This window comes from Telmatherina bonti (genome assembly GCF_933228915.1).
Source record: "Telmatherina bonti genome assembly, chromosome: 9".
Classification (NCBI taxonomy): domain Eukaryota; kingdom Metazoa; phylum Chordata; class Actinopteri; order Atheriniformes; family Telmatherinidae; genus Telmatherina; species Telmatherina bonti.
The window spans coordinates 34,200,597-34,222,750 of NC_136627.1; the positions used below are offsets into that span (position 1 = coordinate 34,200,597).

At 45.7% G+C, this 22,154-nt stretch overlaps 3 protein-coding genes across 4 annotated transcripts; 1 reads left to right on the forward strand and 2 right to left on the reverse strand.

Moving 5' to 3' along the window:
• Window positions 1-7,415: 7,415 nt before the first annotated feature.
• foxa3 (forkhead box A3) lies at window positions 7,416-10,035 on the reverse strand (the record flags this gene model as incomplete). The annotated part of the gene is made up of 2 exons (XM_079245844.1): window positions 7,416-8,696; window positions 9,964-10,035. The coding sequence occupies 2 exons, from the start codon at window positions 10,033-10,035 to the stop codon at window positions 7,416-7,418; spliced, it is 1,353 nt and encodes a 450-aa protein (XP_079101970.1).
• Window positions 10,036-13,608: 3,573 nt separating this feature from the next.
• irf2bp1 (interferon regulatory factor 2 binding protein 1) lies at window positions 13,609-17,535 on the reverse strand. 2 transcript variants are annotated; one of them, XM_079246158.1, is made up of 3 exons: window positions 16,058-17,534; window positions 15,634-15,961; window positions 13,609-15,483 (listed from the first exon to the last, which is right to left on the reverse strand). In XM_079246158.1, the coding sequence occupies exons 1-2, from the start codon at window positions 17,095-17,097 to the stop codon at window positions 15,655-15,657; spliced, it is 1,347 nt and encodes a 448-aa protein (XP_079102284.1). In that variant the 5' UTR covers window positions 17,098-17,534; the 3' UTR covers window positions 13,609-15,483; window positions 15,634-15,654. The 2 variants fall into 2 exon arrangements, with proteins under 2 accessions (XP_079102284.1, XP_079102285.1); XM_079246159.1 differs by having other exon boundaries at window positions 13,609-15,961; window positions 16,058-17,535.
• A 1,057-nt stretch (window positions 17,536-18,592) lies between these two features.
• polr1g (RNA polymerase I subunit G) lies at window positions 18,593-21,796 on the forward strand. Its single transcript, XM_079246293.1, has 3 exons — window positions 18,593-18,744; window positions 18,927-19,068; window positions 20,749-21,796. Exons 1-3 carry the CDS (start codon window positions 18,660-18,662, stop codon window positions 21,497-21,499), a joined length of 978 nt encoding a protein of 325 aa, XP_079102419.1. The 5' UTR covers window positions 18,593-18,659; the 3' UTR covers window positions 21,500-21,796.
• The last annotated feature ends 358 nt before the right edge of the window (window positions 21,797-22,154 follow it).

The window sequence follows — 22,154 nt, forward strand, 5'->3', positions numbered from 1 at the left end:
TATACCCTGCATATACCCGCGTATACCCGCATATACCCTGCGTATACCCTGCATATACCCGCGTATACCCGCATATACCCTGCATATACTTTGCGTATACCTGCGTATATCCGAGTATACCCGCGTATATTCACGTATACCCTGCATATACTCTGTGTATACCCACGTATATCCACGTATACCTGCTTATACCTGAGTATACCCGTGTATACCCTGTGTATACCCTGCCTGTACCGGCGTATACCCTGGACTACACCACGGTGGACGGTTGTTAATGAATGAAAACTCCTGGTCAAGTTTCATTCGATCAGCCTTTAAACTGAAGCCAATGCTGAGAATCCCAAACACGACTTGAGCAGAAAGTACACGTCTGGTCCTTGAAAATGTCTCGACTTGCAGGAGTTGTTGGTCCTCCAGGGTTCAGGATTAGAACCAGCAACCTGAGTACAAACCCTGACCTTCAGTCTGCTGCCTTGCTCAACAGCAGAGAGGCCGCCTGTGTTCATCTTTTTGAGTCTGAGTCAATGGTGCCATTTGGATCGATACAGTCCACCCTCTCACACACATACACACACACACACACACACACACACACACACACACACACACCAGGTTAAATGTAATCAGCCTCCTCCTCTGTATTCGACTCTCGGGCCAACAGTTTATCTCCAACCTCTTTGCAACACCCACGGCTGAGCAAAGTCCACCAGCTTATCTGTACCTCAGCGGCGCTCTGTCCGTCTGTCCGTCAGCCTGTCTGCCCGTCTGTCCCACGCACCCACTGTTCTGAACGTCCTGCTGTCTTCATGACAGCTGTTTGTCCATCTGAACCTCAAACGTTCTGTTTAATCCCACAACGAGGAACTTCTCTTATTTCTCCATTGAAACTTCGCGACTCTCTGTGCATCTTTATGTTCTTGTTGTTTTATGTAAATGAGCTGCACCCATCACCATGACTACCGACGTCATGATTAATTGTGGTAATTATTTTCATTAAAACTTGAAGGGTAAAGTACCGTGAAGTACTTATGAGTGGACAATGAGTCAGTGTCTTTGCAGCAGTGGACAGCAGAGCGCTCTCAGTTCGGAGAATCAAAACAAATCCAGAGCGAACCTGCAGGAGGTCAGAGGAGAACCAGAAGAAAAAGGACTTTTTTGCAAACCCACAAGCGTTTCTGGAACCGTCTAATTACACAGAAGCTGGGCCATAAAACTGTACACTGAACGTTTCATGGTGTAAATATGTTTTGCTTGCATAGCATGAAATTTTCCTGATCTGAGTGTTTTAGAAGACATAAAATAAACTCTAACTCTGTGGCTTTTAGTTGTAGTTTGCTTGTGAAGAAACTTCTGATTGTCCAAACTGGGAAGTTCTCAGACATGTTGTGCAAAATGCATTCAGCCAGGTTACACCACCAAGCAGGCCTGAATGTTTACATGTTACTGGGATTATGACACATTTACATGCATCACGTGCATGAAAAGAATAAATCATGTTGAAGAATTGTCTGACTTTTGGACGTAAACATGTTCAAATCTTAATTTTCTTCCACAAAGACGGAGAACTTTATTGTGTTTTTAGCTTTTTCACTTTTTACTTTGTAAGAAACTTCGACCCCGGTGGACTGTTGTCTTTATACACCACGTGTGATGAATAACTTTTCACAGTTCCTCACCGCCTTTCTCAGATGTTGCTTAAAACTGTTCAGCCTTGTCGCATGTTGTGATGTGTGAAGAAGCTGCAGGAACCTCCAAACCATGGTTGCCAGAACTAAATCATGAGAATGAGAACAAAGTTGATGTTTTTGCATCAGATGTACAGTTGTGCTCATATGTCTTCATCCCCTTTCATTAAAGAAAAGGCTGAATTTACAACAGTCACTCAAATAACTGGAGACTTAAAAAAGGAACAATAAATCAAAAATTGCAAAAATATTATTTAGTAATATAAGACACTGTTTTTTCATTTAATTGAGTTGAAGAAAGAAAAACAAACAAACAAATGGGTCCTGGACAAATTAAAGCACTTTTCTGTTGAACAGTGGGACAAAATACCTGTCAACAGGTGCAGAAGTCTGACTGAGAGGAACAGAAAACACCTGACTGGAGCGGAAACATTAAAGGATTGTTCAAAAGTTGTGTTGTTGTTTTATTTTTATTTTTTTTTGTTTTTTTTTTTGTCCTATTTTGTTCAAGGGTCAAATAAAAACATCATGTTGAAAAATGGACTTTTCTTACAAGTTTTTCATGAGTCGGGATTTAAAAGAATAAAAACCAAGAAAAAGTGTATTTATTTAACAATACGGTGTGTAGTTTCATATGGATCAATTAGTCGGGTGCTCTGCCTGCTTTACAGCCTTTTAAACCGTCTGTTTCGTCTTCTTTATAAGCCGCAGCTTTATATCAGTGTCTGTCTTACTGCACCCTGTCTGTCTGTCCGTCCGTCTGATCACTGCTTCACAGCTTTCATCCTCCCGGCTGAGGCGGTAGGATAAGCTACAGCTCCATGTGGTTTGATATTACCTCATCCACTGAATTATTAGTGACTAAGTATTGTGATTATTGGTTTTATGTTCTGATTTAATCTCATTTAAGAGTAATATAGAATTTACAGGTTTGGATTTTGTGCAAATGGGTGCAAACTTGCTGTGAGATCAGCTTCAGACAGATGTTTCACCCTGCGTCGTTACTTCACTCGTTTATTGTTCCAGAAAGATGAACTGTAAGTGCTCTCTTCCGTCTCACCCTCCTTCTCTTCAGGCAATAACAAGTGTAAACAGTACATCCACCTAACAGGATCCAGGATGCACCGCCTCATTTGCATTGCACATCTTAGAATCACACCCCACCCTTTTTTTCTGCTTTCTTTCCTTCGTTTCAACGCGTCAGTCAGTTACACTCAGCCCTGGACATGAGCTGCAGCAGCAGCAGAATACACGTCTCATTTCTGCATTTTTTTTTTCATTTCAGCTCCTGTTCAGGTGTGCATGTTGGCAAACTTTGAGCTGGATTTTCTGTCACCTGCAGCAGAGTCTGAAAGCAACTGTCATCACGCATCACGGCAGGGAACGCTCAAACCGTTTCCACTGATCTGATGTAATCAGAAATTATATCAGTGTCATTCCCTGAAGCGTCTTAAAAAAAAAAGCAACTGTCTATGCAAATACAATGCAAAGTGATTCAGTCTTACGAAGATCTTCGTCTAAACAGTCTTTCTCTTTTTCTAACCTTTTCAAGCTACGTTTACATCTTCTTCTGTCATCCTGGGACCTGGCGTCGGGGTTCAGGCTCATTTCTGCTCCCGTATGTACACCGATGTGGACGTCCGCTTTCAGACTTTGTCATTCTTAAACTTCCCCTCGGGGATAAATAAAGTATCTTTGATTTGATTTAATTTGATAAGTCGCCCCCCTCATACTTTAATACATCTTTTCCGTTGCCATAGTTGTGAAGTCAGTTCCACCACTAGAGGGCAGTGCTGAGTTCAGCGTTTGCTTCTGCACTTAGCTAACAGTAACGCACCATTATAAAGTTGTTTAGAAAAAACGCCAGAAGAGGAAGAAGAAGAAAACCAGAAAGTTCTTTGCTCTTCTCCTCAGTTTCATTTGTCCTGTTTCTCTTCTTCTTCTCTGGTTTGTTCCTTTAGCTGATTGTGTGTCGGCTATACTAAACGCTGCCCCTTGTGAATTCCGGTGGCATTGCTTTGTTTCAACGTGTCACATGATGTCAGGTGACATCTCTCTCTGTTGATCAGCGTTCTGTCTTTAGGATGTTAAAATCGGCGAACTGACGCGGCTGTAGAAGAATAACTGATTCTACTCGTCGTAAAGCGGTTTCCTCTGTAGGTGAATCTAATGTGAAGATTCTTCAGGATGGGTGCAAAAGAGAACGCATTGCAGTGAAACATGAATTTATGGTGATTAAGATGACAAATGGGTTTTTAAAACTAAAAACTATCCTCACATGAAGAATAAACCTGCTTTTCAACCTCCCACTGAGGAAAGCAGCTAGCTAGCACTCCAGCTAGCTCCGAGCAAACGCAACTTTAGAGCTGCAGGATGAAAAACACAAAAAAAAGTTTGGCTGATGTTGAGTCAACATCGTAATTTATAATCTGGTGTCTAAAGCCTCAAAATCATGGACAATTTGGATTGATCAGCCTACATTTTCCCTACTGGTCACCGTCATATTGCGCTTCGTATCATGATTTCAGAGGATGTCTCCAAATAAAAAAAGATGTGAAGTAACCATCATACAAATGTACATTTATAATTATATTTTCAGTCGTTATGTGGACGTTAGCAGAGATTAGCATCCTGTAAGCGCGTCTTGGTCAGGATCGTCTCTTCTCCTTTAGGACCTTCTGTCTTTATTTGTTCCCTACAACCTGCACCAAACCAAAAATATCCTCAGCACCTCAGATGACTGGAAGCAGCAGCAAAAGTGACATACTTTCACAGTTCCTGAAAGTTTAGTTCCAACTACCTGTGTCCTGTTTTATTGTTGCATGCTTGTACAATATTAATAAAAAGTGGGAAAACATAATACGTACGTGAACATTTGCATATTTTTTGTTGTTGATTATGTGTTTTCTCCTGATAATTGAAGTTATTTTCTCTAAACTATGATAAATATGATAAATATGCTGCCTAAACTTGGGCAGCATCGGGGGAAATAATCTTCTGCTGAGATTATACCAGAAGGAATGTGTGATAAAGAAGCAAATCCCAGGAGCTTGAAGTGGAATCACACCTCTGGTTGTGGCTCATCTGGGCGAGGAGGTTGTAATATTGTGACATGCAGACTGTTATCAGCAGCTAATATCTGTTTTTCTACCTTTGGAAACTGGGTCAAACGCGGGTTACAGATTCCAGAAGAAACCTTCTAAAATCTGAGAATCACCTTAAAATGTTTCTTTGTTTGTGTCTGAAGTTGTGCTGCATGCCCTCCGGCCACAGCGGCGAGTTATCCGTGGAAAATGCTCTAATCTGTTTTCCTGCAGAGAAACCTGGACTCAATGTGGCCGCTATCAGCGCGTCTCCTGATTAGCGAGGGGACGTATCAGGCTGACATTTTAGTCCACTAGGTTAGTCATACCTGGAGCAGCCTCCAATGTGTGTGCATTTTTGTAGCTTTGGAGACCATATCAGGCGGGCGTTCGCCTATCTTATCAAGCCAACAGACCACAGGGGCTATTGTGCGCACAAGGTGACGAACCGCCATAGTTTCACACTCAGACTGGAGGCCAATCATCATTTTGTGTTGGACGTGCATGTCTGCATGCTTGTGCACACATCACGTTTTACTTGACACCCATCAGTCGTGTCCTAGAAACAGGACATTTCTGCTGAACAATGGAAAGTCACGACTGGACGTGGAGCAGGGCCGAGCAGCTTCCAGCAGGCATGGTGGGAGAGTGGCGTTCCAGGAAGGGATGGCTGCAGGAATAAGGCAGCTTTTTGTTTTCCTGCACAGAGGATGAGGCGTTAACGTGCAACATGACTGCTGAGTTTACATGCACCATGTCTTCCTCCTATGGTAGCGGTTCAGCAGCTGGACAAGCTGCTGAACTGCAAAAGTTTCACACTTTTGGGGAAAACAAGAGAATCTGACTAGCTGGAGTGGAGATAAAAGTGTTTTGCTCTCTTCTTCGCTGTTTCTGACTTGCTGGTAGTTTGTCTAGTGCAGGGTCAGAGGCGGGTCTGTAGCTTTTGGAGTGGTCCTGGTCTGGCTCTGTACATGTGTGCAGGATGGCGGTCTGCTGTGAGGCTCTCAGCGAGATCCTGCCGTGTTTAGTCTAGCAGGCCTACATGTCACACACCTCAGTCATTTGGTCAGGAGCTGTTTCAACAAGGCGCTGCTATTCCTGCAGCACGTCCTCGCCAAAAACCAGCCCCGACGGATTGACTCAATGATTGACTGGGTCAGACGGATCCAAACGGTGCAGGAAGGCATTTACTTCCAAACAAGGAGTTGCAGAATCTGTTGCATTTACTGACTTTTAGAAAGGTGTGTGTGCACAGCGGAGGACGCAAATCATTTAAATATGTTTAAACTTTCCTACAGACACGCACAAACATTTCTGCAAAGAGAAAAACCACAAACACAGCATTTCTTCCCCACATCTTTGTCTTTTTAATAAGAAAAATTGAATCATTTTAATTACATTTAAAAACCAACAAGACGACAAAAACAACAAAAACCCCAAAACAATATATTATATCAGCACACTTTCAGAAGCAACATAGCTTAAATAAAAGAAGGATATCATGTGACCTGAAACGTCGGCTGTTCATCAGAATTCTCCTTCAACAGATTGTCGATGCATTGATCTCCGATCAGATCAGCTGTCGTTTAAAAAAGGCACTTCTTTCTTTTTTTCTTTGTTTTTCTTGGACATCGAGGGTCATTCGACGCCCTTTGTCATCGTTACACTGATCCCATTGAGCTGATGCACTGAGGAGGGCGTTCCTAAGCATTGTTGTAACACACACTAACACACACTGACACACACACTATCAGCCCACCTGGCCTGTGGAAGCTCCATAGTGCAAAGTACTGTATGTAAATCCTCAAATAGTGCATCTCTCCTCCCTTGCGCTCTTTAGTAACCGACTGAACTCCTCTGCATCACGTCTGCACCAACACACACGTTGGATGAAAAACAGAAACACATCAAAACTTTTTTTTTTTTTTTTGCTTTTTACCACAGTTACTTCGTGTCTTTCCATTCTCAGTTGCTTTGTTGTTGCTTTTTGTCTTCATTTCACCCAAAAAAAGAACCTTTTTTTCCTTTTTCTACATTTTCTGAGCTGTGTTTACATGGAACAATGTGACCGAAGAGAAAAAAAATGAAGATTTTTTTTTTGGATAAATGCTGTAACACATAATATGAGCTCAACTGTCTCCCGCTGCAGTAACACCTGCCTGAAGCAGTAACCTGAAACTCGTCTTCCTTCCATCTTTGGATGGAAGAAAAACACAAATAACCCTCACATTTGAGCTGTAACTTGTCGACAGAGCGCTTCATAAGATATATTAAAATTTATTCCCTTCATAAATAAATGCAAACATCCTCCTCTCTTGCACGTTACCTCTATTTACATTTTGTACAAAGTGAGATTTGCCCGGCACGGCGCCCCTGCGGCCGGCTAAAACAGGATCTGACTGATGAAATAAACGTCCAGCTCCATGTAACCAACTCCTCCGCGTCTGATAAGAGTCGGAAGGGAAAAAAACAGTTTATTGGTCGCTCAAACAAGACGCCATCTTATTTGAGAGTCCAGTGAGGGCTGCTGGATGAGAGCCAGGCAGGGAGAGAGGAGGGAAGAGGAACATAACCCCAGCGTCGGTGTCCATTTTAGAAAAGAGAAACAGAAGTCTCCATCTTGCTCGCCTACACACAGGAGTCCACATTAGGAGGCGTTGAGCACCGAGCGGCTGTACAGAGTTTGGTAATAAGCTCCGGAGTCCATGGTGGCGGGACCCGGGCTGTCGTAGATCTGTTTGGCCCCGATGGGGGAGCCGCTGGTGTAACTGTTGTAGGCCATCACCTGGTCCTGGTAGGACTTGAGGTCCATCTTCTGCTCGTTGGACATGAGGTTGGTGATGGAGAAGGGGTGGTTGAAGTTGTAGTGGGGGTCCAGGGACTTGAGGGCGTCGCTCTGTAGGTCCATGTGCTGCTGCATGGCGCTGGGTAGAAGGTGGGGGCTGCCGACTAAAGACTGGGAGTGGAGGAGCGCGTTGGAGGAGGAGGTGCCAGAGAGGGACAAGGAGGATGGGGGGAGGGAGGAAGAAGCGGAGGAGGAGGAAGGCAGGGAGACGGGCGGGCTGTGGAGGTGTGTGGAGGACATCTGAGGGCAGTCCAGTGAAACCAGTGGGTTTCTCTGATGTGACTGGTCATCTGAGGAGCCCAGGTGGGAGTTGTCTGAGTGGGCAGAGTCAGCTCCTTCTGACCCACCTGCAGGGCTGCGGTCCTCCACCAGGTGGTCTCCACTCTGGCCTCCTTTCCCAGAACCCCCCTCCTGGTTCTTGCCTCCTTTCTTTGCCGTCTTGTCCTCGATCTTGAAGCGTTTCTGGCGCCTCAGATAGCATCCATTCTCAAACATGTTGCCCGACTGTGGGTGCAGCGTCCAGTAGGAGCCTTTGCCCGGCTTGTCGGGCGAGCGGGCCACCTTCACAAAGCAGTCGTTGAAGGACAGCGAATGGCGGATAGAGTTCTGCCAGCGCTGCTGGTTCTCACGGTAGTAGGGGAACAGGTCCATGATCCACTGGTAGATCTCGTTCAGGGTGAGCATCTTGCTGCCGCTCTGCTGGATTGCCATGGTGATGAGGGAGATGTAGGAGTATGGCGGCTTGGCGTGGGTCAGAGAGCGCCGGTAGGGTTTGGGGGGGATTTCTTTGGGTCCTGCCCGGTTCAGGGTCCCTGTTGAGGGGTAACCCAGCTGACTCATGGACTGACCCATGTTCTGGTAGTGGGACAAAGACCCCAGGGAGCCCGGAGCAGCGGGGCCCAGCTGAGTTAGAGAGCCAGAAGAGGCAACTGGGGAGAGGGACATGTGACTCGGCCCGGAGCTCATGGTGCTGCTGAGGCTGGAGCTGGGATACGCCATGTTCATACCTGCAGGCGAGGCGGTGGCCGGGTTCAGGTTGATGTAGCTGCCCATGGAGTTCATGGTGCTGGGAGAGGAATACATCTGGAGACAAGAGAAGAACAACAACTGCTTACTGAAAGGAGAACACAGAAAACAACTGATCAAATTAAGCAAATTCATATTTTTATTTCTTTATTTTTTTACTTTGTGGAAAAAACTTTAAAGACGTTTTGTTGTCACTGAGACATATTTTCACGTTCTCGAGCAAAATGGATGTGAAATGTGAAGGAACAGCAGCTCCTCCATTTAAAAAGTGACTTATCAATGCACAATGAAGCTCTCAGTGCGCGGAGAGGCCGTGGATTTCACACGCAGATGTTAACCTGAAAATGCGTAAAAAGCGCGTCACGGAGCCTCTCGGCTCAGACGGCCTCCTGCGTGGAAAAAAAAAGCCAAGCCGCTCAAAACTTCAAGGAAAAAAAATCTGTTATTCCCTCAGTTTATTTGTGAAACTACAGATTTGTATGTTTTCCTGTTGAGCTGCAACTAAAATCTACCATTCAGGCAGCAAAAGGAGCCAAAGCTGCGGGAGATAAGAGCTATCACGGCCCGCTGCAGGATGATCGTTTGGGTTAAATATTGCCAGACTCTTTCTTCTGGCTAATTTCATCAGGTCGAGCTGAGGTGAGAACTGAAGCTGCTGATGGAATTACCTTTAATTCAATTAATGAGGGGAGGGGGAAAGAAAGTCGTGTTTCATTAACACTTGAATTGTCGCAACACTTCAGCGGACAAAAGGGGCATTTAATGCGCAAAGTTCTTCTTTAAAACAGAAAAAAAAAATCGTATGTTGCACAAAAGACTAAATTATTTACAGATAAGAAAGTCGCAATATTTATTTATTTTTATTGTAAAAGGAAAAAAATGGTGTAATTTGTTAAATAAAACAGCTGAGATTTTACTAAAAGCCTAAATACATCAGAATTGAACCATCCCTGCGGATTTGGAGGCGTTTTCCCTCTTTTTTGTCACATTTTGTTCATTTCTGTTCAAATTAAACGCGTTTTCGTGCTTTTTTAAATTAAAATTATTCTTATTTTTCTTCATCTCAGCTTAAATAGCTCATATTTAATCAGAACTTTGTTAAATACTCAAACTGGAATTAATCTTTAAGGAATTCAGCTTTTTTTATGCTTGAAATTCCGCTGACAAAGTGCGCAAATAAAGTTTTGTGTTCCTTCTTCTTTCTGCACTTCCAGAGCAGGATTGGAGAATTGTCCACCATGTTCAGTGTTAATAACGACTTATTGAACAGAATGATTGAGATTTTTTGTTTGTTTGTTTGTTTTTCATGCGGGGATGTTTTTACCTCGCTGGTTTCGCTGTAGAAAGGATTCCACTCTGGTAAATCGTGGGCTTCCATCTTCACAGAGCTCAACATCCCCAACACAGGTCTTTGGAGAAGAATTGTTGGTCTATGACCGAGTTTATTTTTTCTTTTCTTTAAATACCGAAAATATATATAAAATCCTCAGGAAAGTTGTTGCTTTCTGGGGAAAATCCGGACAGATAGTTTCCTGTTTGGTCAAGAAAAGAAAAGAAATTATGATTCAGAAATGACCAAAAAAAAAAGTATTGCGGCGTTCTGCTCCTGGTTCTGAAGTCAGTATTTCTTTGTGTATTTTAGTCATCCATGATTTCTCCTTCTGTTGGCCCGTTTTTCTTCTTCTGTAGTTTCTGCTCTGCCTGCAGGGGCCCCCGGACGCAGCCTGTCGCAGATGGAGGAGCTGCGCGCAAATACAGTAAAGAACTTTGGACGTCCTCTTCTTATAAGGTGCAGCTGGGTCCCGCCCCGAGACTCACATTTGAATAGCCACCGTGTTTGGCTCCGGGAAGGCCCCGGCAGAAAGGCCGATGTGGCCCCCTGGTGTGCTGTATATTGGCCCCGCGGCTGCACGGGGCCACCCGGGCGCGCGAGCCTCCTGCAGCAGCACAAGATGGATTAAAACAAGAACCCTGAGTTCTAATGTCATGGTGAAAGGGTTTGGTTGTAATTTTTTTTTTTTTTTAAAATAAACTTTTTTAAAAAAAATAAACTGGTTTAATTTGGTGAAATTAAAATAACGACTTTGATTCTGTTTATTTCCTGTTTATGTGTTTATTTTAAAAAAAAACAAAACTCTTTCTGCTACAAAACCTGCTTTTCAATCTCTGTCATGCATGGTTTTTTTTTTGTAAAGCTCCCTGATAAACATTAAAGCATGATAATAAAAATATCTGATGATCTGAAAACATCACCTTCCAGGTATTTTTGGGAACAAGATCAGCTAAATGTGCGTCCATCTGTGCGTAAACTGCGCGTAATGGCCATTTCTGTGGTCATGCTGGCATGCGCGTGCACGACTAAATGGGACAGGCATCTTCTTCTAAAGAACTTTGTTAGGAAGGTTCTTCTTTCTCTAAAGATTCCAGAGATAAAGACAATAAATAATGTAATCCGGCCGTGACGCGCGCGGGCGTGCGGGGAATACACATGAGGCGTCGCCGCAGACGGAGGCCTGTGCATGTCAATGCCTCTGCCTAATGGCCAGTCAATGGAATGTAATTGATGCGCACGCGGGAGGTCCACGGGATTAGAGTGTGAGGAAAAGATCCCGAGGAAGGAAATGAGCGCGAGGACGAAGCAGGAAGAAGAAAACAGCTGTTTTCATGTTGGAAAAACTTTTTTTTCTTTAAAAAAAAAAACAAAAAACTTTTTTCTTCATGACTTGAGCAGGTTTGAGCTCCGTGTTGCCTTCAGGGACACTTTGATTTTCCGTATCTTGCCTTTGTTTGCAGCCATCACCTGCAAAACGCGGCGATCAGTTTATCAGCTGTCAGGTCGATTCACACCTGGAACGAGCACGCGCCTCCGCGTCTGTCATGATGTCCATTAACCCTGCAGAAGATTAGCTTTCCTCATCTGCTGAACAAAAAGCTGCTTTAACTTTAGTCTCTGACAGAAGAATCTTCATAAACGCAAAGATCAGGAGGGGGAGATGCAACCTGAGGGATTATTTTACCAGGTGAGTCACGTGGGAAATGTCCAGGCTCCTGGTCTCATCTGTGACATTCTGGTTCCCAGATGCTGAATTACGTCATATTATTTCAACAAAGCTTAAAAAAACCCAATCTGTTTATGGATGAGCAGATATTATTTAGCAGAATAAGTCCATTTTCCTTTAATAAACGTATGATCCCTCTGCCCCCCCCCCCCCCCCCCCCCCCCCCCCCCTCCTCCTCCTCCCACGTTGTTTTTCCTGCCAACGGGGCCTCGCGCCTCCATTAACACCTCTATAATTGCTTTAACAATGGCTGGAATGAGCTGACATTAATGGAGGAAACAGCAGATCGGCCTGCAGGACGGGGGGGGGGGGGGGGGGGGGGGGGGGGGGGGTCGTCTTCCTCACTCCTTCCAAATTATTCATCTGATTTATTTCACGTTTCTGATAAAAACTCGGTTTTAAAGTGAAAAGTTCCTCCTGAAGGACGAACTGGGTTCAGCTGGTTTCCAGTCCTCCCAGCTGCACATGGCAGGAATGTTTAGTTCGGTAAAGATGGAAAAATATTCACAGATTCGGTACAGATTTAATAATTCTATGCTTACTAAATGAATAGGGCTGCACGGTGGCACTGTGGTTAGCACCGTTAGTCCGGCTGGAGAAGGGTTCGGTCAGTGGCCTTTCTGAGTGGAGTCTGCATGTTCTCCCTGTGTATGCGTGGGTTCTCTCCGCCCACAGACATGCATGTTAGGTTAACTGGTTATTCTAACTGGTTAACTGGTGGTTGTTCGTCAGTCGATGGACTGGCGACCTGTCCAGGGTGTACCCCTTGCCCAAAGCCAGCTGGGATAGGCGCCAGCTTTCCCGCAACCCTGAATTGGATTAAGTGGTTCAGAAATTGAATAAAAATGCCAAAAAAAACAAAAAACAAAAAACATTTAAGAATATTTGACCAAAGTAATAGTTGTAGTGTGATCAAGCTGAGATGCTTTATTTGTGTTGTGAGTTTGGTGACACTACTACAAGTCTGAATATTTCCTTTTAATATTTTTCGGTTTTGCACTTTGCAGACGGTCCCTAAGCAGCAGCAGGTCCTGCATCGAGTCCAGTTTAAATCTGGTAGGTCGGAGGATGGATGGCTCTTTCTGAGGAAAACGCGATTGTAGCTCGCAGTCTAGCCCTGATTACTGTGTTGTTTTCAGTTTTCTAGAAGTAATGTTCCGTTGATGAGTTATGAAGTCGGAAAAGCCGAATCTGTGAATATTTTTCTATCTTTACAGGACAGGAATGTTTTCACCAAGCTGCTTCATAAACAGTAAAAGAAAAAAAGAAACCTCTGCTTCAGAGGAAGAGTCCACGAGGCCTACATCACACCTCCAGCGTTGTGTTTGCAACCTCTCACAGACACTTGTTGGTTTCCATCAATAATAATAAAAAAAAACAAAACCAAATATCAGTTTAATGCTTAAAAAAAGGATTTTAACAAAAACTCAGAGGTTGTCCTTCAACATGAGGAAACTGGACTGAAGAAGCGCGAGCAGGACCTGAGAGGAGTCTGAACCTTCAGCTGCTGCAGAAGCATCTTCACAGGCCGTCTCCATGGAAACGGGACTGCCAAGGCTGAAACGTCCAGGAGAGCTGAAGCGGGATCCAGGTCCTGCCTCTCTGTGAGCTTCAGCGCCATCTGGTGGACACCGCAGACCGGAACCTGGTTCTGATCACAAATCCATCATGGAGACCCAACAAGGATCCGACTCAGAGAAACCAAGTCGGACTTTTTACAAAAACAATGCTTCAGGCTGGATGAGAAGAAAGCAAATACAGACTTTAAACAGGTAATTAATGACTGAAATATCCTAGAAATAATTAGAAAATAGGAACCGGACTGATCTGGATTAGCTGCGAGTCTGAAATAAAAGTGATTTAAAATTATTTAAAGTAATATTTAAAGTGAAATAAAAGCAACACGAACATGTTTTCATCCCGTTTATTCCTGTTTTAGTTTGTACAATAAAACCAAACTGATCTATACAATAAAAGCTACATAAAGGAGAGAAAAGTTGAAACAGAAGCACAGGACAAGGAGCGGCTCGTCCACGTTGGTGTGACGTCATGGAAACGGCGCCCTGCACTCCGACGCCCCCCTCCCGACACAAACACACCCTAAACATTTAAAAAGGCACTTAACAAGGGATTGCATCGCATATCAGTGCATATTCTACATATATTCCATTAATCTGACCTGCTCTGTGGGATTCTGATTGGTTAAATCCCAGAAAGACGGTAAACTGTCGAATTCCACCAAGAAAACCAGCAAGAATTTAGGAAATATTTTTATATTTTTCCCCATAAGAACAATTACATCAGAAATCTCAAGTTGGGCATAAAATGACCTTTGGTTTGCGTGTGCGTCTGTACTGATGGTACATCCCGCACATGAAGGGAGAATCCACCCAAATCGCCTGACCAGTCCAACAGCAGACAGGTGGGGGTTTTAACTTCATGAAATCCCTGAATTACATCCATGTTTGTCAAATAAAGTGTGAAAAATCATCCATGTTTGAATTGTTGTCCATAAATGTGAAGAAAAGTGGTTCATCAACAGAAACTTTTCTGCTTTTAGGTGGATTCTCCCTTAAAAAAACAAAAGGTTGAGAAACTGGTTTTCCATAACTGTTGCATATAGAGGACTAAAGGATTGCACAGACATACTATCACAGCTCTTTACAGTATATAACATTAATGTTCTAGTAGAAAATATAATCCTATGCCTATCCATAGCTATCTTTTCATATACATTCGGGGTAAAGCGTAGGCTGGGCTGGATGTGTGTGTGTAAGCAACATAAAACAGAGTGTGTGTGGCTGCTCGATGCTGGGATTAATGCTTGTGACTCCTGGAAATAAAAAGCAGAGAAACTTCTGTCAGCGTCGGAACGGAGGTTTCATCCAGCGAGGAGCAGCAGGGAAGATGGACGCTGATGCAGCGCTCCACTTCTTCTGAGAAGTGACTGAAAGTGATTTTTAAAGAGGCGGAAAAGGTGGCGAGAAGCAGGCCGATCGCAGCCGGGTCGATCGGTTCTGCTGGGTCGATCGCAGCCGGGTCGATCGCAGCCGGGCCGATCGGTTCTGCTGGGTCGATCGCAGCCGGGCCGATCGCAGCCGGGTCGATCGGTTCTGCCGGCTGCGTTGTGTTTGTGTTACGATGGCAGTCGGATTCAGGAAGTTGTTTCTGACACTTAGTAGGTTTCAGGTTTTATTATTTTAACAAATTAAAAGTTGGGAAGCTTTTTGGTACCTGATGTTTGGCTTCACCCGGTCTCCGAACGATCTGAGTTACAATCAGAGTGATAAAACTAAAGCGGATCATAAACCCAAGTTGGCTTCTGAGCTCTGAAGGAGTTTCAGGTCTTGTTGAACTTTCAGACGGTTTAGAAGAAAAAAGGGGGCGTGGCTTCAGTCCGACCCGCTGCAGCTGCAACCAGTCGCCAGGCGGTGGCGCTAACGCGGGCCTGGCCGCTGCTTCAGCTGCTGACTGGCAGCACATCATACAGACTGTGTGGCTTTGTGACGCGTCGTCTGCATCTCCAGGAGTCTCTGCTCTTTAATAGACACGCGGGATGCCCGGGACGCGATGGAGATGCGGTACATTCTCTTTACATGAGTAGAAGATCTCGGTAAATGTTGGCATGAAAGCGGTTTTTGCAACGTGAGGCGGGGACCTGCTGAGGCCAAGTCAGCTGTGGGAACATGGAGCTAAAACCTGGTGCTGTTTCTGATTTGTGTGCTTTCCCTCCAGGCCCCCGTAGCGGTCCGGCGTGGCGGCCTCCTTCTCTACGGGATTTTATTCTGAAGCAACAAAGAGAAAATTTTTAAAAAAAAACAAAAACACGACATGTAAACATTCTGCTAAAGCAAAGCTGTGGCGTCCAGAGGAGGAAAATGTTTCAGAAAAACCGCATCATCCGTCTTCACCGCGGCTGACGCCACCAAACCGACCTGTTGCTATGGAAGCCACCATCACGTCTCTCTCTCCTTCTTGACGGTTACGTCTCCGCTGCCGGCTCCGGGCGCTGCAGCTGCTCCACTCCCTGCTCCAGAGGTCGCCGGAGCTCCTGACCCTGAACTGGCTCCAGATGCAGCAGACGACGCGGGTCCTGCTCCCGCCGCGCCGGTTCCTAGGATGGTGGAGACCTCGCCCTGCATGAACGCCCAGGGCGGACTGTTGGGGGAGTTGTCCAGCGGACAGCGCTCTCCGCTGGGGCAGTACACCTCCCCATCACCCCGCCGACTCTGGATGTAAATTCTGGTGCACGGGAAACAGAACCTACGTTTGGAGACGGTGGAGGAGCAAACAGTGAAACACACAGCAGTTTATTACGTCATACGAAAACTTTAGCGTTCAGGAAGTAAACAAACCAACCTATGTCCTGGAACGGAGGGACACTGCACAAAGTGTGTGTCTTCAAGTCTCTCATGACACAAGGTGCAGGACAGGGTGTTTCCAGTAGAGTGTGTGTTGCTGGCGGATGCGGAGCCCAGCTCAGAGGCCCCGCTGTTGGGCAACGCTGCAGCGGTGGTGGCTCCTTCGGCCGAGGTGCTGGACCCCAGCGGCTCCCCTCCAGACCTGGCGGTCAGGGGCCGGGGCTGCCGAGCCGGAGACGAAGCTGGCTTGGGACTAGTCTGGCTGACACCTCCCGCCATGGAGAAAGAAGATGAAGAAGAGAGGGTTGTGCTTTTGCTGGTACTGCTCCCGGCCACGACGGTGTGGGTCTGGGTCTTGGTCTGGGTCTGAGAGGAGCTGAGCTCACGCTCCAGCTCCGGAGCCATGAAGGGAGGGATGCCCATGATGCCCAGCTGTCTGCGGCTCATCTCGGCCAGCACCGGAGCAGGGAAGATCATGGGGCTGCTCATGGGGGCCGTCCTGGCGGTCAGACCCGCCGGCATGCCCGCCAGCAGCCCGTGGGGGATCCCAGCGATGCCCTGGGTCACTAAACTGGGAGGGATGGCAGCACCGAGCATGGGTCTCCGGCTGCCACCGGGGCTCTGGCGGCTGACCTCTGGAGCCGGCTGCCCGTCCCGGTGCAGCCCGTTGGGCGGAACGCGGACAGCCGACCCGCTCCCATCTCCTCTTCCTCCCCTCTCAAAGCGGTCTGTGTGCGGCCTGCCTCCGTCAGCCTCTCCTCTGGACGGTGCGGCGTGCTTATTGTGCACGGGACCAGGTGACCTGACGGTCCCAGGTGACCTGACGGTACCAGGTGACCTGACGGGACCGTCCTGCACGCCGTGGCTTCTCTTCAGCTGTCGGGCGCTCGCGATCAGGAACTCAATCTGATTGGCTCCCTCGTAGTTCACACAACCACGGCAGACCACCTCGCTGAAGTCCCACACCACGGTCCACGGCATCTTCGGCAGGTCGCACAGGTAGCACCACTGGCGCCTGGAGGAGGAAGGAGACGACATGGCGGGGTGTCCACCTGGCTAGCCTAGCCTGCTAACGTGCTAGCGCAGGTTAGCCTGTTTAGCTCCGACAGGCGCTCTCTTTCCTGTAAACTTTCTTCCTTAACGGACCTCCTGTCGCTTTAGAATAACGTTACACATTGTATTGTTTACTTTTTCGACTTTTAAGCTATATTTTTTTGTTTTGTTTACCCACTTTGGCCTACACTTCGCTCCTGTCAACTGTTTCCACGACGGGCGCTGGAGGGTTACGTAACCCCTCCGGGTGCATTGTGGGTGTTGGAGTTTTCCCAGCGGGTGTTGACAACATAAACATAGACATAGTGTATACAGAGACGCCTCATTAAGCGCTGGAGAGGGAACCAGCTTCTCCATCATATTGGATGGGTCTCCGCTTTTATTAAATTTCCCTTTGGGGATTAATAAAGTATTTTTCATTTCATTTTTCATTTTATTTCGAGTCTTGCTGCAGAGTCAACATAGTTTCCTCATATAACTGTTTTGGAACAACAAGTATATATGACACACAAACAAAACACTTTTCTACATAATTGGTTGATAAATAATGATAACACAGTGAATAATCTACTAAATGCAAATGTTACATTTTACTCCGAAGAGATGTTTATGGAAAAATATGATATTGATGCTTCACAAAGAGAGTTTTACATGGTAGCATAATTACCTCCGCCAAGGAAGTTATGGTTTTACCAGCTTTATTTGTTTGTCTGTTTGTGTTCAAGATAACTAAAGTTAAAGACAGATTTTCATGAAATTTTTAGGACTTGTTGGAATCATTATTTGGATCCAGAACTTTTCAAAGGCAGAGGTTTGCGCTCTCCGAGTGTTTTTCTGTGTAACTTCTGAACTGCATGGTTTTTTATACAATACTTTATTTTCAGACTTTGTAGAACTGTATTTCTATTTTGATAAATTAATAAATCTAAATAAAAGAAAGATTCAACCGTAGAAAACCAGCAACTATTCCCATATTTTGTTCAGCATACGGTTTCAATAACCAGCGAAATATTGAAAGCAGATCGTGAATTACATTTCACAAGGTTGAATAATAATTTATTTGACCAGATAAAAATATAGATAAATCCAAATGACTCAATAAACAATCAAACATGTTAGTATCAAATTAATTTATTTGTATTGTAGCTATGTCTTAGTTAAATAGCATTTAAAAAATATTTGAACATAAAAGCACGTTATTTTTAATGTTTCACAGTGATGTGTATCATAACAATATCTCTATTCTTTGTAATAAACCAAACTGTGAGAAAAATCAGGTAAAAATAGGTGAAGTTATTGTTGTGGTTGGACCTACACAGTACAAATAAATGCATTGGAGGCGCACTGGCGACCCACCCAAGATGGCGGCGCGAGAAAGCGGGTCTATGTATATCTGTCTATGAACGTGGAACTACAAACCCGAGTCTGACACGGAAGTAAAATAATTAAAGGTCACAGTTCATTTAGAGTCACATGTGCATCTTCCACCATGGCCATGCGTTGTGTTAACTTTTTACTTCAGTAGTTTTTATTTTAAAAACCTAAAAATGCCGAAAGACGTTTCATCGTCTTCCAGTGAAGATGAAGTGGAGAATCCCACCACGGAAGCAGTGGAACCAGTAAGAGAAACTGGTGAGTTCACGTACATTGTTTTAACCAAATGAGTGTAAAACGATGACAGATAAACCAGTTTGAGCAGCTTCATAAATGCAGGACATTTTGATCTATTTATTTTAGAACATTTGTGTTGTTTTTTTCTGCTTGTATAGAAATAACTATTGATGTAACAGTGGAGATGACGTTTTTGTCCACAGAGAAGACCACAAAGTACGTGTGTCCTGCTGATTTTGTGTCTGTCCGCCACGTTCCCTGCAGCAGCACCCTGGCAGACCGTCTGAAGAAAACCAAGAACGAGTTATGGCTCATTAAAGCTCCAGCCAGCTTTAAGCCAGAAGGGTGGGTACAGCCTGTCCTCTTGTTTCCCATTCAAAACAAACTTTCTTTTCATTTTTTTGTAGACAAGATAAAAAATACCAAACAGATCTGCTTGGTGTCATTTAAAAACACAAGCAGAGAAGATGAATCAGGCGATGAACTCAGTCCATTCACATTTTATTCATACCTGTTTTATTCGTTCCCATTCAGGCAGCAGGAGGCTTGGAGTCAGAGAAATGACAGATAATCAGCAGCATGTGGGTCTTAAAACCCAGCTAACGTACCTGATGTTCTGCAGATGTGTCCAACAACCTCACAAGTTCAGCGTTTGGTGCTTTTACTCCGACTGATTGGGGACAGATTCAGTTCTGTGACGTCATGTGAACCTGATTTAAGACAAAGCAGGTTAATATAACAGGAGGGGGGGGCATCTAAATTCCCATCTGCTGATTAAATTAGAGTTTTCATGGATTTTCTGCATGTGAAAGCTGTTTTTATTTAGTATCTTTATTTATATTTATTAAGGTCCTTATATAACATTTGATCTTTCATTCAAGACCTTTAATCTGTTTTTTTTTTTCTGCCTTCTTGCTTTCTTTCATTTGGATTTATTTGTTTATAAATATATAACTTTAATTCTTTTGACCATTTCAAAGCATCACTGTGAATATCTTCTTACAAGCCGTTCCATTATATCCACTTCCACCAACAAAACCTGGAAAAAGAGAAAAGCCAGCAAAGTTTCTGTTTGGGTTAGGGAGGCAACAACAAGCGGAAAAAAACTCTGAAACATCTCATTAGTGTTTTTCTGCCAGTTTGGTTCCAGTCTGCGTCCAGAAACGCTGGTTAACTACAAACAATCCCTCTTTCTGATCATCATGGTTATAGTTTGCAGCGATTTCCAGAAATGAAAAGATTTTTATTTAACTTTACTTTGTTTTTAAATAATCTCTCAAATCTAAATGAAAGCAGCAAAACGAAACGTTCAGACTTCTAAAAATCCCGTTGATCCCGTTCGTCGTATTTTTGTTCCTTCTCGTTGACCACGTCCATGCTGGCATGTGTTGCAGTGCCATGAAGCAAAACGTAGCTGTCGCGTGATGCCGCGGGCTCGAATGTAACGTTATGAAGTGCAGTTTTTCTGCATCGGGGTGCTACAGAGCCAACAGCAGCTGCAGGAATGTACATGATCAATATCACTGAGGCATCAAGTGTGAAACGGCGTTAAACTTTGCTTGTTTTTCTTTACCGTGTCATGTTTTTATCAGGCGTGTCCCAGTTTTCTGTCACCATGGCAACAGCAGGAGTCTGAGAGCACCTTGATGAGCATCAGTCAGCTTCTGTTTGTGTTTGCGGTGATGGTAAGCCTCCGCTAAAAGCCGCCTTCATCACCGATTCTGTTCCTAACAGAAGCTCTGGGATCAGTTGAGGAGTTGTGGGGATCTGGTTTGGTTTGGTGGCCTCGGGGTTGGCTCTCTGCTTTTTGCTGGACCGGCGTCGGGCCTGGACCGGCGTCGGGTCGGGACCGGCGTCGGGTCGGGCCTGGTGTTGGGACTGAGGCGAAACCAGCTGATGTCATCGTGTTGTTTATGTCGCTCCAGAAGCGGCGTGCCGGACGCGGCGCAGGTTTTACCTCCAACCGCGGCTCAGAAACCTCGTGAAGATGTGATTCCTAACCCCGCCTCTCCTCTCACCATGCAGCTTCAGCGGCGTCCGGCTCCCTCTGTCTGGCCTTCAGACCCTGAAGGTTCCTGCGGCTGCAGGTCCCGAGGGCGGTCAGCAGGTCTTCAGCATCCTGGCGTCCGACCGCGCCGCCCCTGAGCTCCGCCTGCTCACCAGCAGCAGGCAGACGTCCAACGCCGCGGCGTTCGGTCCCGCCTTCTCAGGTCTGATCAACATATGCGAGAGTTACGGAGACGGCAGCGGCGACCAGGCGCCTCAGGTCATCCCCGCCGCTCCCGCGCCCGCCGTACCTGCCGGGCTCAAACAGCGGTTCCACCCCTTCGGCAGCAAGACCCCCACGCTGACCTGCGTGGCGGAGAACGAGGCGGACGGAGCCGCCTTTGGGCCGTCGTCCACAACTCTCCGCCCGCTGGTGGTGAAGCGGTTCGTGGAGGAAGCGGAGGAGGAGGAGGCGGGCAGGAAGAAGAAGAAGAAGAAGAAAGAGAAGCGGATCAAGTCGGAGGTGGTGGAGGAAGTGGTGGTGAAACAGGAACCTGTCGATGCGACTCAGGAGGCGGCGGCGATGGAGCTGCCCCTCCAGGACGGCGAGAAGAGGAAGAAGAAGAAGAAGAAGAAGGACAGGGAGCGAGAGGAGGTGGAGGAAGGACTTGAGCCCAGCGTGAGCGTGAAGGTGGAGCAGGTGAAGTCTGAGCCGATGGACGCTTGGTTTGGCGACATCGCCGAGGGGAAGAAGAAGAAGAAGAAGAAAAGCAGGACTCATGATGACTAATCGCCGATTTGACGCCGGATGCTCAGACTTATCTGTTGAACGGGTGAATCTCCATGGGAACAGACGCCCCAGTTTGGCTACGAGGCATCTGAGGAGTGAGAAGATTGATTCCAGCGTCATGAAGCCAACGTTCCTGAAGGAACGCCACACGCCGCAGTGACTGCATGGAGAAAACGCCGGCAGACATGATGGATTCCTCCGTTTTCTGCCAGTCGGGCAGATTTTATGGGATTGTGTGTTTATTTACACAACCAGCGTGACCGCTTTGGGTCCAGGTCCAGGGAGCAGAGCCGATGCGGAGACAGATTCATGGGACTCTTTGTTTGGTCTGAACGTTGAGTCACGTTTTGGATAAACTGTAGGAAAACAAACTGATTAAAGATTTAAATAAAAAAATGTTTTTGTGTTGTTTGGACCTGAACTTGTGCAGCAACCCTCACCCCCCACCCCCCCCCCATCCCATCCCCCGTTGGAGCGGTGATTTCATCCGTCAGGAATGAAACGCTGAAACTAGACTAACTTCCAGAGCAGATCTCCAGTGTCCAACATGTATGTGCTGTGATGTGTTTAAGGCGTCGCATTTCGCAGGAAAATGGACATTTGGCTGTTTTTGTTTCAACTCAACGCGAATTAAAAGTTTTAAATGCTTAAAAGT